The sequence below is a fragment of the Chenopodium album genome, chromosome 1 (assembly GCF_948465745.1).
Source record: "Chenopodium album chromosome 1, dcCheAlbu1.1, whole genome shotgun sequence".
Taxonomy (NCBI): Eukaryota; Viridiplantae; Streptophyta; class Magnoliopsida; order Caryophyllales; family Amaranthaceae; genus Chenopodium; species Chenopodium album.
In genome coordinates, this window is record NC_137834.1 from 65,116,787 (window position 1) to 65,135,022 (window position 18,236).

Consider the following 18,236-nt stretch of genomic DNA (forward strand, 5'->3'; position numbering starts at 1 on the left):
TCAAATTCCTTAAGTCAATGTGTGTCGATTTGATAATATGATTGCATCTCATGTCGTGATCATATTAATCTACAAATCTTTTCTTGAGAAACTGAGTTAGAATTGCAAAACAAATGATTACTTTGTAATCCATTTGAGTACGGCCATACATTTTCTGAATTCTCCCTCCTCAAGGGGCCAAGACACATTCCTAATTAAATAGGTAGACTCAATCCAATCTTGTGGCAACCAAGGCTCTCACTCAAATCATGAGGTAACCAGGAAACACCCTTTATAATCTCCAGTTACGGGCAGACGTTTGAGTGTACCACAGCCATAACATCCATTGAATGAAATCAATGTTCCACTCATGTCAAAGGAATCCACTAATATATCCGGAAGTTCTATACTAGAACTTCAAAATAGGTCTATAGTTCGATCATGCATCATTCATGCATACCCATGTGATTAACCGAGCTTCACTACGCTCCTATAGCCTAAGAAACGGCGCTATCCAATCAATCTTACATGCTAGTCCATTCAAAAGGATAATTTATGTCCACTTTAATGACTCTAGACTAGGAACTACAATAATGTATGGATTTTGTTCACCTGTGGGGTTTCATTCACCAGGTTATTTAAATAAATTAACCTGATGAGCCCATCAATCCATAATTATTTTGGACATTTTATTTAATCTTTAAACCACGATTAAATAAGATTGAAACTTTGTTTCATTTGATAAACATAATTCTGCAAATGAATGTATTACACATGTAACTTGTTTTTCTCCAAAAACAAATACAACTTCTAATTACATCATTTGCCTCAATCCAGTTTCATTAGCATGTTTCTCATGCTTTGGAAATGGAAGGGGTTTACTAAGTAGAGTTCATGAGACATTCTCATAAACATGAATTTTTCAATTTCTAAATATTATAATCATTTTCATCTCCATACACTAAGAATTTTCATTCGCCCTTTCGTAAAGAACTCTGGAATTTCTAATTTGTATTCCAACGTTATATTGGATTTCGATTGAAATCTATCATCACTTGTTCTAAAACATGTGAATCAAATAGACGAGTATAGTCCATGACATGCATGATGCATCCTTTGCATATTGCATAAGGATCATCACTCAAAACCTTAATTTCATCAACCTTTCTCAAAGTATTGAATCATTAAGTAATGTGCCATGTTACATGGGATTGAAACTCTTTCAATATAATGTTGAACCTCATAAGAATCTTATCAATATAAGCTTATTAACCAAACTCAAACATCCTTCGAGACCTATCTCTATAGATCTTGAATCCCAAATGTACTCATCATCCTCTTCAAGGTTTTTCATACAAAATGCACTATCCATCACTTGACTCATCAAGCAATGAATAATTTGCTCTTTATACTAGACCAAGAAGACTTCATAGCTCCCACTAAACATCTTTCATACATAACATCTTCATTTTGTGAGAACATCAAACAATTTTGATTAACTCACAAAATTAAGAACATCAACTCCCTGATGCTAACTTCAATCCATTAAGGATCTTTTATGCATCCCTAGGATTATTGTTTTTCAAACTTTTAATTGTATCATATACAAATCTTCTTTCATGAACAATTTCAAGAAAGCGTTTTGAAATCCATCTACCAAATCTCAATCACTAGAATATCTTTAATAGATCTTTGCAACATGACTAATGTAAAGGTTTCATCGTAATCATAGTCATACTATGAATTAGTTGAATCCTTTAACAAGTCTTTGCTTTAGTTAGAAAACATTTTTCTTCCTTGTCTGTTTTGCTTAATGGGTCTCACCCAATTAGACAAATTAATCAAGTGTCATACACTTGCTTACAGAATTAGAGTCTATTTCAGATATCCTGGTTTTAAACCTCTTGGAGTCATAACTTGTCAAATCATCTTTATTATTTGCATAATCATCACGTTCCAAAATGAATGTTTTAGAACTCTTAATCAATATGAAATCATATTTATTTGACTAAGTTTTACATATGCTAGTCATCATTGTGGGTTTTTATGCAACAATTGAAAATCATACACCAACTTTGTTTAGCTTCAATGAGAAACGACAATAGAGGATGTGCACTTGGAATGTACTACCTTCGACACATGGTTATTATTCCCATTACACTTAATGAGACCACGCGTTGTCATTTGTAACATGAGGTGAATCATGCTCATATTGTTGCTTTGATTCGATTACTTCTCAAATTTCTTCAAGATTTTCGAAATCATTTTTCTTGAACTCTTTCAAGGCTCTCAAACTTTTCGAGATTCTTGTACTCCCACTTGCCTTTTGAGGAGGCATTTTTTAGCATAGGGTGAACAAATCATGGTTTGAACCATGTTTGTTTGTTGCTTTTCTCGAACTCTTTCGAGATTTATACTACTCCCACTTGACCTTTTGGAACAATTTCCATAAGGGCACCTACTTGAGCAACAAACCTTTTGTGCTAAGTACGATTTGTGCAGTAGTACCCCATGCTCTGTATAGGAATTGATCGTGCATTAAACGATTTAATACAACTTTTATTCCTTGATTTGTAGAAAGACTTTATAAGAATGTTTCTTATGCATATCACATATGAAGCCTTTGCTACATTTTTTTATTTGACGTATGTAGTTTAGTTTAGTTTTGTAGCTTATCTTAAAAGTATATCCCTTGAAAAATGGTTGGAAGATAGGTAATTTACATCCATTATCAAAATATATCTTATATAGATAGATAGCTCCCTTCATAAACACTTCACAAGGTTTCTTTCGGAGTTTGTTGTAAAACGATTTCACAACTTTTGGATGTTTATCAAGGTCTTGGCTTAATTCTCATTATTACGATCATATCGCAATACTTTGAATATATTGCCAAGTAAATGTCTTGACTCAAATTTTCACAATTACAATCATATTGTAGTGTATTTATTTTCTTGTCAAGTTGATTCTGAACTTCATACTGGACGTTTTGAACCTTTAAAACTTTCACAGTTATGCTTCAACTAAGCACAAGTGATCATATCACAAATGAAGTTTCATTGTTCGTCTCTAGCCTTTGAACCTTTGGTTTTCTTACATCGATATGTATTCGACTTTGAGTTCGCATCATCATTTCTCTAAATGGTGACTTTTCAAAATTTCAAATTAGAATGATAATTACATATATCAATGGATTCATAATCTAATGATATTGAAAGTCCATCCCTTTGGATCTTTCGCATGCAATATTCATTTTCGTTTGAATTATTTGACATTTTAGAGACAATTTATATATAGAAATGGTTTAATTAATTCTATCATATAGAACTTTAAACTTATTTAGCAATTCAAAACACATTATGACTCAATGAAGCATAGAATAACATTTATTCCACGTTTTTGAATCTTCGATGCTTAGTCATTACTAACATTGAATGGTGTTTTGATAATGGCAAGAATGAATAACATTTACTTAATTCTAGCCAATAACAAGGTAAGGTGAAATATAGGTTCTACTTGTAAAGTTGCAACTTTTGCTTCCAGACTCGTAGATTCTACTTGTGAAGTAGCAACATTTGTTTCTAAACTTGTAGATTTATTTCTCCTTTAGCCATACTTCTTCATTTAGTTCAACCTCATTCTCAATAAGAGAGAACTAAACAAGACATCATATGTCTAAGAAGTAGCAATGTGCTAAATCAATTTCTATAATATACTTCTTAAATTGAAACATTTCCATTCTTTTACCTTCCAACTATATGAGGTAGTTTCTAATCAATTGGAAATGGTCCATTTATTTTGAAACATTTGTTGTTCATAACAACTCTTAGCATGTAAGTAGTTCTAGGTTTGAGAAGTAGCAACTTGTTTGCATTTTTTTGGCCTATAACTTCTTAATGCAGTCCTCATATATTCCTAAACCTTTCCCATTTGAGCCACTTAGAACATTTCTCTTAGCCAAAATGATGCTTTGCTTAATTACTTTAAGCACATTTCATGATTTTGCTAAGTATATTCTATCATTATTCATATTAGAGTTTAATCAATTATTAAACTCTTATATAAAGTGGATGAAGAATAGCGTCATTTGATCAACTTTTGATCATAGAGATTTTCAATCACTTTCTTATATTCAATCATATTGAAGATAAGAGATTTTATTGGCTATTATACTTGTCATTTTAGAGGATTTATTCCTCCCATCTCATTATATCCCTTGAAACACTTTTCAAAATGAAGATGTGTTGGCATTTTACTCAAACATTTTGAATAAAACCAACCTTAGACATGTGACATGGGTTTCTAAAACTTTCCTTTTAGAACCATTTTAGCAAAATTGGAAATAGGTTTATGGATTATCTTTTAACCTTTTGAGAACGTTTCTCAACTTTATTTTCAATCGAGGAGATTATATATAATAATAAAATTAGAACGACATGTTACTTATGAGTAAACGCAAAATTCAATTATGTTTAATAAAATTTAAAGTGCCATAAGCGAATTAAATTGGCAACTTTAAAGCATTTATTCAATTTTAATTGATCCCTATTGAATAAAATGATTCCAAGATCCTTTATTTGTGCAATAATTGACCGGACTTTAGCCCTACCATCAACCATTACATTTTCAAGGCGAGTAAACTCTTTACTGATTACAACTCTTTGTAATTCTTGGTTGAATAATTAACCATCACATGTTTAATTATTACCCTTAGCTTCAAGGTTCTAAACTCTTTAGGTAACCTTGTTGAGTATAACCAATCAAAAGCGTAAAATTTGTTTTACCCCCACTCCCCTAAGATATAATATGACACCCAGCTTTAGCATGACCCATCATAAATATCGAAGGTTTCATCGGATTTTTGATTGGAAAAGCTACCTCAATATTACTGGGACCTAGATTTATTATGTTGTGATTATTTAGTGAACTCTAACGCATCATCACAAAACATCAATAAAATCTAACATGCATAATAAACTGAATGCATAAACAAAACATGACATAGTAAGGCCCCTTAATCCTAAGAAACTAATAAAGCAAAAAGGCTCCCACTTGAACCTTCATGGATCTTATCCATCTTGCTCCTTTGGGCCTTCACTTCATGGGCTTCTTTGATTAACTGCAACTTGTAATTTTACTCTATTCTATCTACTACTTAAATAAAATGAAATAAAATTACAAAAATTCTTTACCGGTACGTAGACCGTTTTTAGATTACAAAAATACATCACGATGCGCAGATCATATTTAGTAATCTAGTGGGCCATACTAGTCATTATATAGCAGTAAATAATATCATATATTATAAAGTGCCACATAATAAATCACTCATCATGCTTTCCTAAACTACAACATCGAATGATCATAATTAAGGAAACATGGCATAAAATATCTCATATTTTTAATTAATGCAATTAGATAATATCATATATTATTCATGATTATCAATAAAATATCGTATATTTTAAATTAGTCATGAGATAGAACCAAATCTTATTTTAATCTTAAAAGATAAACCATATTTATCCTCAAAGATTATCCTAACTAACTTAGGAGATTTTATCCTAATTACTAGCCAATCACAAAATTTTAATTCAATTATTATCCAAAAAATAATTATGGGATAATCACATTATTTAAATCAATCTTTATCTTTTTGGAATCTTGCTCAACAATCCTTAAAATTTTTAAAGATTAAAACAAATTTTAAGATTTGAAATAATCTTAACAAATTTTATCCAAAATTAATAACTTTAATTAAAGATAATTATCAAAAACCAACTTTTGAAATTTGATATTATCCTCAAAATAAAATCAGATTTTATTTTGAAAATATTTTAAAATAAAATAATTTTATTTTATTTTTATTTTTTTAAAATCTGTTGGAACACCAACTACCACGTCAGCAAGGGGAATCCCAGCCAACGCAGCAGTTCGCAGGAAGGCATTTCAGCCTACCTGCAGCGACCAAAGCCGAGGAAACCACTGCAGAACCGCCTGAACACCATCAGACCTGAGACGCTTTCCTCTGCTCACCTGACCTCCCGAATCGCCTTCTCCTTGGAAGGTCGCCGCGCCTCCGTGGCCAGGCAAAGCCCAGCCACTGGTGGCAAAAACGCCGGGCTGCAGTGACAGTGGCGCAACAGTTGCGCCCCTATCCCACCACCCCTTGCGCCTTCACCGCCCTTTTCTTCGACCATTTGGGCAGCCGCTGTGGCCACCTGACGGTGGTTCTTCCACCCAGCCACGGGGGATTTGAATTAAACAACATTTGTAAAATTAAATTAAATTAGGTCTTTTGAATTAAAACACAACATTTATGCCTAATTCAATTTTGAAATCAAATTTACAATTCAATTTCAAATTTAGGGTTCTTCACAAAATTAATTCAAATTTAATTTAACTCTTAAATCAAATTATTGATTATACAAAAATCACATTTTATGTATCAAATCAATCTAATTAAATTTATGAAGCATAAATATTCGAAAGTCATCAAAATTAAGCACAAAATCAAAATTTTGGGCTTTATTTCAATCACATTTTTCAAAATACTAGGGCTTAAAACGGATTTTGCTAGAATAATTGAGCAATTTAAATCATATTTAAACAATTCCAAAAATTAAATCTCATTTAATATAAAGATTGAACCATAATTAAATTATTCTCCCTCCTAATTGAATTAAAATTGTGGACTATCAAAGAATTAAAATTCAATATGCGTAAATGCAATAGGCTAACTGATACCACTGTAGGGAATTATAGGTACTACACAGCGGAAAAACATGAATCATATTCATACAGTACCTAACCCCAAGATCATGCATAACACATAAAGAATTAGAATTAATACCTTTGAAGCGTGATTCCACGTGCGATCGAACAAGAACAAGGGAGATAAAGAACCTCAAGCGTGATTCCTCTACTTGGTCCACAGGCACAGATTAAGTCCTCCACTAATTCTAGTTAGTTGCAATCGAACACTTCAATTGACCTTCTATGGAGTAGAACGAGCAACGAACGAATCACAAACCACCACGAAGGGAGGGGATGGGCGTGTGGTACAGAGAGAGAGGTTTTAGATTACTGGTTGCTTGGTGCCCAATTAACTGTTAATTGTGTTGTCACATACAACCCTAGGCATGGACTTTATTTATAGATCTCATCATCTCTAAATAAGAGTCCATGACAAAGCCCAAATCCTAACTCTAATCTAACTATACTAGCCCAATCCAATTCATGATTGGTTACTTGTTCACGAGGCCCATAAATGGGCCTCTAACTTGCTTAACCCAATACCTTTGTTGTGTGACCTCATAGGATCCATTCTAGTGGGCTTTGGACTATTTAGCTAGCCCAAAGGTCAATGATCATAGTCTAGCAACAGATAATGACGACCCAAAAGAACGAACTTATTATCTCCATAATAGTGATCCTTGATATATCTAGTAATTGCACTTATCGAAGACAGAACTCCTTCATGTTCCCTAACAGGTACATGAAGAGTTCCATGTTCCCTAACAGGTACATGAAGAGTTCCCTAACAGGAAATTAGTTCTCTAACAAGAACTATCTAAGTTCCCTAACAAGAACTTGCCCCGAGATCTAGAATACATCAATACTACAAGATTCCAGAACAAGAGTTTCAAAGAAACAACATGAAGACGGAGAAATCGAAGTATATCGCTCTAGGATTCATGTAAGTATGTTGGACATAAAAGTCAGTCTAGAACAAGTTTAAAGAACCAAGGTGAACTCATGATAGTCAATGAAATTAGAGTTACTGACTTGTCAGGAACTCAGAGACTGTCAGAGTTCCGAAACCTAATCGGAACTTAGGTCTGCACGTCGTTAAAGGTCACAGGTTGAATTTAATGATATAAATATTTACCTAATACGTGCATATCTTTTAGGGATTTGGTTTTACAGAATAAAAATATTTATTTTCTAATAAATCCCTTTTGGAAAAAGATAAGTTATTTTTGGAAAATATTTTCAGTAAAATAAGTTTTAAATAAAATCTAATTTTATGGCAAGTATATCTTTTGTTAAAAGATATGGTAAATATATCTTTGGGAAATTCTCAATGGTAGCCCTCTACTTTTGCTTTTTCCCAATGGTAGCCAATTTTTTTTTCAATTCTCTTTAGTAGCCCTAAACTTTCACATTTTTACAACTGTAACCTTAATGATGATTTTCTGTTAAATTTCCGTTAAAACTAACTACGGTAAACAAGTTAACTATTCCAATAATTTTTTAAAAAAAAAGAAAAAGAAAAATTAAAAAAAAAACAAAATTCAGAAAATACCCCCACACACAAATACCTCCATCCTCCTTATTTCTCCTCTTCCTTCAACCTCCAAACTCCATAGATTTATCTCTCCACCTTCATCACCATTATTATTTGATAAATGTGTAAATGTCCATCAACCTCCAAACTCTCAATTGTTTAATTCTCTGAAATATGAAGTGCTCTTCATTTCTCCATTCTCCCCCTTTTATTTTCAATCAAATTCTAGGGTTCTTCATTTTCGTGGGAGTATTTTTCGTGGATGGGGTTTTCGTGCATACATGGGTGGTGATTTTCATGGGTTGGGTGGTAATATTGTGAGTTGCGGGTTTCTTAGGTGGGGTTTTGTTGGGCGGCGGTTCCATGGGGGTGTTTTCGTGGGTAGGGTGGATGGCTAATTTCGTGGTGGGTTTTGGGGTTGTTGGTGGCCAATTTCTTGGGACTATGGGAGGTTGTTGCGGTTGAGTGGAGGGGGAATGGAGAGGGGGTGGTTGTTGCGGTGGAAAGGAGGGACGGAGATGTAGTGGTTTGCGGGTGGAGGGTTTTGGGGTTGGAGGTGCTGCCAAGGAAGATGAGTGAAGGGAAGGAGAGAGAAAATGGTTAGGAGAGAGAAAATGGTTGACAATAGTTAAAGTTAACGGATATTTAACGGTTTAGACTTAATAAGGTTACGGTTGCAACTTTTTAAAAAGTTGAAGGCTACCATTGAGAATGCGAAAAAAAATTGGCTACCATTGGGAAAAAGCAAAAGTAGAGGGCTACCATTGAGAATTTCCCTATATCTTTTGTAAAAAGATATGGTAAGTATATCTTTTATAAAAAGATATGGCAAGTATATCTTTTATAAAAAGATATGTGGTAAGTATATCTTTTGTTAAAAGATATATTAGTATATTTGAAAAATATAAGATTTAGATAAAATCTGATTTTATGGTAAATATATCTTTTTATTATTGATAGAATATATTCTTAACAAAAGATATATTTTTGGAAAACTTATTTTTGGAAAATATCTTTTATTTCTATCTTTTAATAAAACTTATCTTTTACGAAAAGAATAACTTGGGTGTACTATAAATATGCTCATATGTATTCATTCAAAGTTGAGGTTGATGAAGCTTAGTGGTCGTGCTTAATGGTTTCATCCTTCACCACGAAGCTAAGTCAAACCTCCGGGTCGAAGTTCCAGTCAGGTTCCGGTTACAGTTCGTCCAGTAAGTTCCAGACAGATCTCGAGTGTCCAACATATTAGTTTTATCTCTTTATTCATTGGTATGTATTTAGAGTTACTCTTTGAGATCTTGTAATTGGGAAAAAGGGTTTTGAGTGTTTTATGTATTGGGGTGTGAGAGTTCGTGAGGATTCTCGTTATAATTATATTAAGAGTGCAATGTGTGAGCTTCTAGGTGAAGCTGTGAGTTTTGTACTTAGGTGGTACAAGTATTTTGTACTTTGGCAGTACGTGTAGTACTTTGGCGGTACGAGTGAATCTAAGTGTGGTGCTTAGATTGGGTAGGATAGGGTCCTATCAAGTAGCAAGTCCAGTGAGGAACTTGTGAAATAAAGGTCCGTGTCTAATAGGTTGTAACTTAGTGTTTGCCCTATTATAGTGAAGTGGTTTGTGTTTGAAATCCCTAAGGTAGGGTCGAGGTTTTACTTCCAGTTGGGCCCTGGATGGTTTCCTCGTAAAATCCGCTTTGCATTGTTTAAGTTCCTAACAGCAATCAGTTTTATATTCCGCAAAAAGTAGGCAATAGGAACATACTACAATTCACCCCCCCTCTTGTAGTATATCATCCGAAATAATAGAATTCCTGTGCAATACCACAAAATATACTTTTTTATAACTGCCGTTTAGGGTATTTTACTAATTCACCATATACCCATGTTTATAAAGTTATTTCACCCGATACCATTAAACTAAAAAATATTTCACCATATACCTAGAATTTGTAACGGTTATTTTAATTATTGCATCTACTATTTTTTGCTGCTTCACTATTCTTTTCTTGAGCTCCTTCAAAATACTCTCATCTCCATGACATTGTGTGTCTATGCTTCATCTGTTTTGAAATTCATAACCCGAAAGGACATTTTGATCGGCATTACCCGTGCACCATCGAACTTTCTCCCATATGTCACACTTATAGTACAAGCTTTTATGGATATTTTGTCGAATCACAGCTCCTTATTGCAAATTTCCTCCCACATGCACAAGCTTTGTTTGGCATATGCATATTAATAAGATGACGATGATGATTTCGAGTGTGTTGACATCTTTGCAAATGCTTTTAGAAGGGTGTAGTGCTACTTTAATCCCTCAAGTATTATGTTTATATACCTAAACTATCCGTTATAACGACTATTTTTTTAAAAAAAAAAAAATAATCGTTGTAATTTCTGGGTATATAGTGAAATATCTTTTAATTTAATGGTATATGGTGAAATAACTTTATAAACATGGGTACATGGTGAATTAGTATAATACTCCAAACGGCAAGCTAACGACAGTTACCAAAAAAGGTATTTTGTGGTATTGCACGGGAACTCAATGGTATATGGTGAATTAGAAAGTTTTGGTGGTATATGGTGAATTAAGTTAAAACTCAGTGGTATATGGTGAAAAAACCGTAAAATGAAAGTACTCTAAAAAAGCTAATGTATCATGCCTGCTCTTGGTTGGTAAAGAAACAAAATACTCCGTATTCAACTAGTGTCTGGTTTATATCATCTAGTTAAGGAACTTCGCCTTATTCTAACGTTTGATTAGTATTTAATTTTTGTTTTTAGTTTCATTTAACCATCAGCTTTATTGTATGACCCTTTAACTAGTAACTAAGACGGAAGTGTCCTAGGTTGCTAAAAGTGTTGAATATTTGTCTAACCAATACAATGATGTTGAACAAACCTTATCGGTTATAATGCCTTAACTCTGAATATCTCTCTACAAGCATTGAAGTTACTGTTAAACTAAACTTTAAAAGGCCAAGTCTTGTATTACTCGTGAAGTCTTAAATTTCCTTTCTTCTTATGTAAAGGGTGACATTTCTTTAGCAGTTTCGATGTACTCACATTCGACTATTGTGATATCAAATAAATTACTGGCAGGATGCATTCTTCTTCGGTTTTGGGAGGTGGGTCTCAGGCTTTCCTGGCTGTCTGCTTTGCAAGCTGAGCTCCAAGCTTAATTTTGGGCTTTCATTTGGCCCAACGGCGAGAGTTTTGTAAATTTGCTATCAATACTGACTGCTCTTCCTTACCTGCTTTTCTTGGGGGTTCTTGCTCGGCTGATATGTCTGCTTTCTGGTTGTCTCGGGAAATTTGAGCTGCTATCCAGGACCTTTCCGTCTGCTTTATTCGCAAGGTGCCTCGTGCTTGGGTTTCTCCTACTCATTGGCTAGCTGTTGGTGCTTGGCGTAGTTAGTTTCTTTGTTTGTTCTGTTTTTGTTTGTTAGCTCTATTTGTATTTTTTGTTTTTGTTTTTGTTTTTGTAAAAAACTATTGTTGTATGACCTACTAAGACTTGCTTCATATCCGCAAAAGTTTGCAGGTGAACAACTCAAAAACTACATTTAAAAAAAAATGGTAAATTGTTCCATGTGCCGGGTTTTAAAAAATGCACCGTGTACCCTTGCAAAGTTTTGAATGAATTATGCCTTGACAAATAATGATTATGACTAACACCCTTGCACCATTTCCGATAGTTTTATGTTTCAAAAGTGCAAAACTGCAAGTCTGCAATATTTCCACTTCTTGCTTGCTTTGCTAATCCTTTAGTTCTTCGAAAAAAGTGATGCAAACAAACTAAGTTTTGTTTCGGGCACTAACATAGTTTAAAAGGAGTAACGAAATTCAAGCAGTAATCTTATCCAACTCCCTCAATTTGTCATCATCATAAGCAGAACAACAAGAAAAACAAACATAAAACAATAGCTTTGAAAAATTAATATGATGAGGTAATGATGACTAGCAATGGATAAATATAGCATATAAATAATTGTGTCATCACTTATCACTTTATCAGTGACTCCATACAAAACAAAAGGAAAAAGAATAGTCAACAACCTACATATTAAGCATGGCGATCAATCCAAATAAGCTACACCAAATACAATGCAGCTCTGCTTCACAACAGACTTCCTTGCAAAGCCTAATGGGCTAATGGTGAAGTGAAGATCAATCCTTGACATAAAGTTCTGGTAGGTTGTAGCAATGGTTAGGCAGCAGCAGTTGATTCCTTGGCTAGTAAAAGCTTGACCCGTTTCGATATCTCCCTCATTACATTCACAATCATGGACTTCTTTTCCAATCTGAATTGGATAGCCAGCTCTGAGAAGGTAGAGACACCCTGTTTTAGTAAGGCCTCATCCTCCGCCATTTGTGTGGGAAAATTTTTCAGTGATAACACACACAAACCAATAATAGTTCGAAGAGCAGCCAATTCATTTTGGATTCCGAGAGGAGCTTCAGCAGACAACAACTGAAGGGTACTCAAATCATGCTCACGTACTTTTTCCACATCACTTGCATGCAGTACACGTAAAGAAGCCAAGAGTCGACCATCAACCAAATCTGGCCCACCCAATGTTACCTTTCAAGAGATAGGACAGCAAAAGCTTTAAATACCATAGTAATAGCTCTAGCAATAAGAAATTCTCTTAGATTTATGGAAGTTATAGAAAACAACCTAAAATTATACACGCAACACTTTCTGAACTCTTAAGTACCATTAATTTCACAAAAGATCTGACTATCTTCTCTTGCGAAACAATACTTTCAAGCATAGAATGATTAAATTTGACCTCTAGTATCACTAATTTGTCAATACAAATAGTGTGGGCTGATGGCTATTACAATTGGCATTCAATTTAGAGTAATATAAAATTCAACAATCAGTTTAAAGGTTCATACTAGAATATTTCTTTAGGGAATAATTAAAAGGGGAAAAAAGCCACAAAAGTACTTAGTATGGGGTCTCTGCAACTTTACTTCCTACTTTCTATTTTGGGGTTTCCCTCTTATCTGTTTCCTACTTATAATTTACATTATAATGGTCTTACTGTCCTCACTGTTTGGGTGGCACCAAATACACGTTCCCCTTAGAGTCTAAGACAAGACCCTCACCAACCCATGATTTCCTCTCTTCGAAAGCGAGGAGCTAAACTCACTCACTCGTCACTCCTTCTTCCTCTATTCTCTTTTAATCGCATTGTTTTTGCACTGTTTATACACTCAGCTCAATCTATATTTACTATAATAATACTTTAACAACGCTAATTCGTAAAAGATATATTAGTCCCTATGCAGATTTCCATAATATCAATTTTTATACAGTTAACTAGTATTACATTATTAATGATATTAATGGTCATAGCAGTGCATGATCAAGTGTGAAAGTCAAAACATGACAACCAAAAGAGAAGCAGGAAGTACATTCTTAGAACAGTGCACCCAGATCAAAGTTGAAAGCAGTTCAAATTACAGAGGGAGTAGTTCAAAAATCATATAAAGTACATATTGTCAAGGGTCTACCAAAATAACCAGGCATACTATGAACATTAAAGCCAATCAGGTAAACAGTAAAAGAACAAACCTTAGATGGAGCCATCTTATCATCTAGTTCTAAAGCCGACAAGATTTCAGATTGCCATGAAGCTGGTGAAGAGAAATTTGGGGAGTAGAGACCAATGGCAGCACTAGAAGCCTCTAAAAGATATGGCTCATAACGGAGCTCAATAGAGTCATAAGGATTTGCAGCTATCACAAATCCATAGTCCAAGAGGAAAATGTCATTGTTCATACAACCATAATTGAGTTCCAAAGGAGCATCCTTCTGTACATGCTTTTCTGCCACTACCTGCATCAGTCAAGTAATTCACACAGATAAGACCAACATCAAGCATTTTTAGTATCTGTCAAATCAAGTTACAATAGAAAAGAAAAAAGATGAAAAAATAGTTCTGAACTATTTTAATTGAGTGGTAGTAACTTGCCTTAACCAGCATCTTAGTATTTTCAGCACCTTTATCCTGAATAATTTTAGCATTTGGACTAAAGCTGTGATTGCACATGTCAATTAGAGGCAACATCATAGGGACAGATTTGTGGATCCCATCAGAAAGTTTATCTCCATGCAAGCGAAATGCTCTCGATGAAACAGCTGCCATTGCCCATCCCAGGGCAGATGCATCAACATCTTGACCCCCAAATGGATGATCTCCAGGTTTCACATTAGCAATAGCCCCTTTGACTTGCTTCCCAAAGTCAAAAAGAAATCGGCATCTCTTGTTTACCTGTTACAGCAAAAGAAATGAAGAAAGCAATTGTAAATTTCATAAGGATCCAGTTGACAAGAAGCAAGAAATAAATAGTAATTTTTCTGCATCCCATGGCATAGATTTCACTTACAACCAATAACAATACCTGAGTTATTAGAGGAACAAATTCCAAATTTTGTATATCTTCTTTGTTGAAGAAGATTGGAACACTGTATGTCTCAGGAAGATTGCTGATGTATGGCCACCAAAAAGACCCAGTTTTTGCTCTTTCTTGAAGAAGCTTCAGACCCAACCTCATAGCCCAAAGCTCCTCTGCCAAATGCTCCAGTGTCCAATTTACTCATTTTCAAAATTCAGTACAGCCTAATTTCAGAAAATAGTTACTACCTAATGCAGTATTGCAGTTTACAGGAAATCCTAAAAAATTTACAGCCAGCTATAGGGGAATACAAATGTATCCAGAAGCATGCCTATGACTGTGAAAAGGAAAAATGTTATGTTTGATAAGAAAGTGGGCAGGTTAAATGTAAAGATATACTCCCTTTGTCTAGAATTAGTCTTAAAATTGCTAGCTCATTATTTACAAGACTATTAATTCCCAATGAAATGTTTCACCAAAGTACATCCAACAATAGTTGGCGAATCTTCCATTCACCAACAGATTTCACCTCATGAAGACTTGTACATGCCACGTAACAACAGCTTATAATATGCTAATAACAAACAAATATGTCATACTTACTCTGTTTATTTTTAGTTGCAGTTTTCAACTTTACACTATTCACACATAGTTTTGATTATCTTTGATAATTAAACTTAAATATAGTCATGTGTGATCTTGTTAGATTTGTCTCAATGTATACTTTGAAAATATCAACTCTATATAATTTTACTTATGGTAATAAAAGTTATCAATGGTTGAAGCTATACACTGGCAAGCATGAAAGTAGAAACGCTGCAACTTAAATTAAACTGAGGGAGCATAACTCAACAATTTCAACCTCCGCCATAACATTTTCATTGTTTTGATCTTCCCTACAAATTATTATTATGATTGCATAACCCAACTGGGACTACTCTCCGTAACACCAGCATATCGATTTACAGTATATGTATATCAAGTTTCAGTTACTGGTTCCTATTTTAATTTGCTAGCTAGTTGGTTCCCAATAAACAGAACAGCCTACACCAATTGACTGGTATACCTGCAAATTATACAACATTGTTATTTCCACACATCACTGGCTCTTCTCAAAATATAGCACAGTCAAACGTGAATTCCTCAAAAAAAACAACGTTGCAACTAAAAATAACCACATATAATGTCAGGATTGGCCTTGACAACATTTCCAGTATACTGATATTCCAAACAAGAAAATTGTTATGATTGCATATCTCAATTGCGTCTAGCCTTAGTAACAACACGTATCGATTGGGATATATCCGTATATGTAAATCTAATTATCTACTTTCAGTTCCTGGTTTGTATTTCGATATTTTAGCTAGTTAGTTCCAAACTTCCAATCCAACGAACATACTCCAATAGTAAACGAGAAATCCAAGTTTTACCAATTCCACACATCACTTGTTCATCTCAAATTATAGCAAAGTAAACTTGCAAAAAATAGAACATTGTCGTTTCCCACATCACTTGTTCATCTCAAATTATAGCAAAGTCAAGCCAAAAATTAAAACCCTTATAAATCAAAAAACAGCAAAACATCTGAAAACAGCCACTTATATAACATCAAAATGTGCATAACCTTAGAACCAACAAAAATGGCGGAAATGAGATAAATTACCAGGAATTTGGCGAGCCAACTCAGTCAAAATAGGCGAAGAAGCAGACCCATCAATGGAATCATCAAATTTCAAGGGTAAATGAGGAGGAAGAGCAATAAGATCAGATCCTTTAGGAATTTCATGGGAAGCAACAAGAGCAAGACCATAAGAAGGAACTTGAGCAATCTTGATAGATTCATGGACAAACCCACCTTCCTTTCGAACCCATTTGAGGAGGTCAGGTGGGTGCGGCACCAGACGAGCTGGGTTCGAAGAAGCGCAAGTGAATGGACGAATGTAGGTGCGAGAGAAGGTTGAACTTGAAAGTACTCCCACTTCTCTGCTGCTGGTTCTCCACATTTTTTTCTCCACAACAAGCTTGCAATGCTGGTTTTGGATGGGTAGACCGGTACATACTAGATAGATATATCGGCCCGACAAAATTAACCCGTCCTGATTCTTGAAACACCTGTTCATCTATGTACGTCAGTGTAGAGAGTATCAATACGCATTAAGTAAAGTTTGGCCTAATGATAAAAGATGGAGGCCCTATTTGGTAATTAGCTAGTAGTTGCTTGATATAACTGATTGAATTAAGCGGATATGACTTGCTGATTATATTAGATGGTTTAACTAGCTGGTTGTAAATAGTTGATTATGTAGAAGTGTTTGATAAATAGCTATGAATTGTTTTAGTGTATTTATAGCGAAAAGCTGATTGTTCAATAAGCTCATTTCAAAAAGCTCTTATAATGAGATTTTTGTAAAGGAGCTTTTTGAACCCAAAAACTCTTTTAATAAATTATTTACCAAATACCTAATTTAACTTTTTAAATCCATTCAAAAAATAAATAAATAAAAAATCAATAGTCAAACCTCTAATAGAGCACAATAAGCTAAAGTCTCTCCAAAAAGCTCAAACAAGAGCACAATAAGCTAAAGTCTCTCCAAAAAGCTCAAACAAGACCTAAGCGGTTGTTTGGCAATCGACGGTTGTCTGTTGACTTGTTTGACTAGCTGGAAGTATTAGCTATATGTGTTGGCTTTTTAAGTTATTGTTTAAGCTGGCTGTTTACAAAAGTGTTTGGTAAAATTATTAATGGTTGTTAGTTGTTTATTAGTGATTGTAGACACCCATTTGTGTCTCCCCAAAACCAAACCCAGTGATGAGTACCTTTCACGTCGAATCATAATCGAATGAAACGAAAGTGTGAAAAGTCTAGTGTTGCGGAAAGTTTTTATTTCTTTTCTCTTCTCTCTGTTTTTGGAAACTTATTTTAAGAAAAACAGCCAATCCAATTTGGTTGGTCCATGATATGGGTCCAATAGTAGTGTATTTGGATGGGGCTTGCAAAGACCTTTCCAACGATATATTACAAGCCCAATTCCGATGAATATTGAGGAAGTTATGGCCAATTTACCAAACTGGGTCCGGTTTGAGCTTTATATACGGCCCAATGATCTAGGGGAGGGCCTAATATGATTTATCATTCCTAATGCAATTAGGAATGGTTTTAGTCTTCTAGATTCTTCTAGAAGGTTCTTTTCATTCCTAATCCGATTAGCATTGATAAATTGACTTTTGTTGACTTTTCAGAGTTTTAATCAAAATCAAATAGCATTTTCGAAGAAAATTATATGATTTTATCCTCCAGTACGGTAAACTTATCGGATTTTCGAAAACGCGTTAAAATAAGGCTTGGTGCCTAACCCCAGGCCTTGGCGCCTAGAACCAAGCCTGGCGCCTGGCGCCAGCTAGCCGGGGTTGGCGCCAGTTCTGTTTTTCTGAGCGTCAGACTCTGTTTTGTTTAATTTATCTTTTTGGCTGATTTTCTCTATAAATATCGTATTAAAAACTCCATTTTCATTCAACAATTGATTTCATTCATCACCTATTCTCACTAATC

The 18,236-nt window shown here is 34.3% G+C and overlaps 1 protein-coding gene and 1 long non-coding RNA gene across 2 annotated transcripts; one reads left to right on the forward strand and one right to left on the reverse strand.

The window, feature by feature from the left end:
- Positions 1–9,164: 9,164 nt before the first annotated feature.
- On the forward strand, positions 9,165–11,749 carry LOC145557286 (uncharacterized). The gene is made up of 2 exons (XR_014092293.1): positions 9,165–9,483; positions 11,378–11,749. It is a non-coding gene; the product is annotated as an uncharacterized LOC145557286 (long non-coding RNA).
- Positions 11,750–12,242: 493 nt separating this feature from the next.
- Positions 12,243–16,767, reverse strand: LOC145596145 (uncharacterized). Its single transcript, XM_081652603.1, has 5 exons — positions 16,350–16,767; positions 14,693–14,859; positions 14,263–14,562; positions 13,863–14,126; positions 12,243–12,860 (listed from the first exon to the last, which is right to left on the reverse strand). Exons 1-5 carry the CDS (start codon positions 16,687–16,689, stop codon positions 12,486–12,488), a joined length of 1,446 nt encoding a protein of 481 aa, XP_081508729.1. The 5' UTR covers positions 16,690–16,767; the 3' UTR covers positions 12,243–12,485.
- Positions 16,768–18,236: the final 1,469 nt, after the last annotated feature.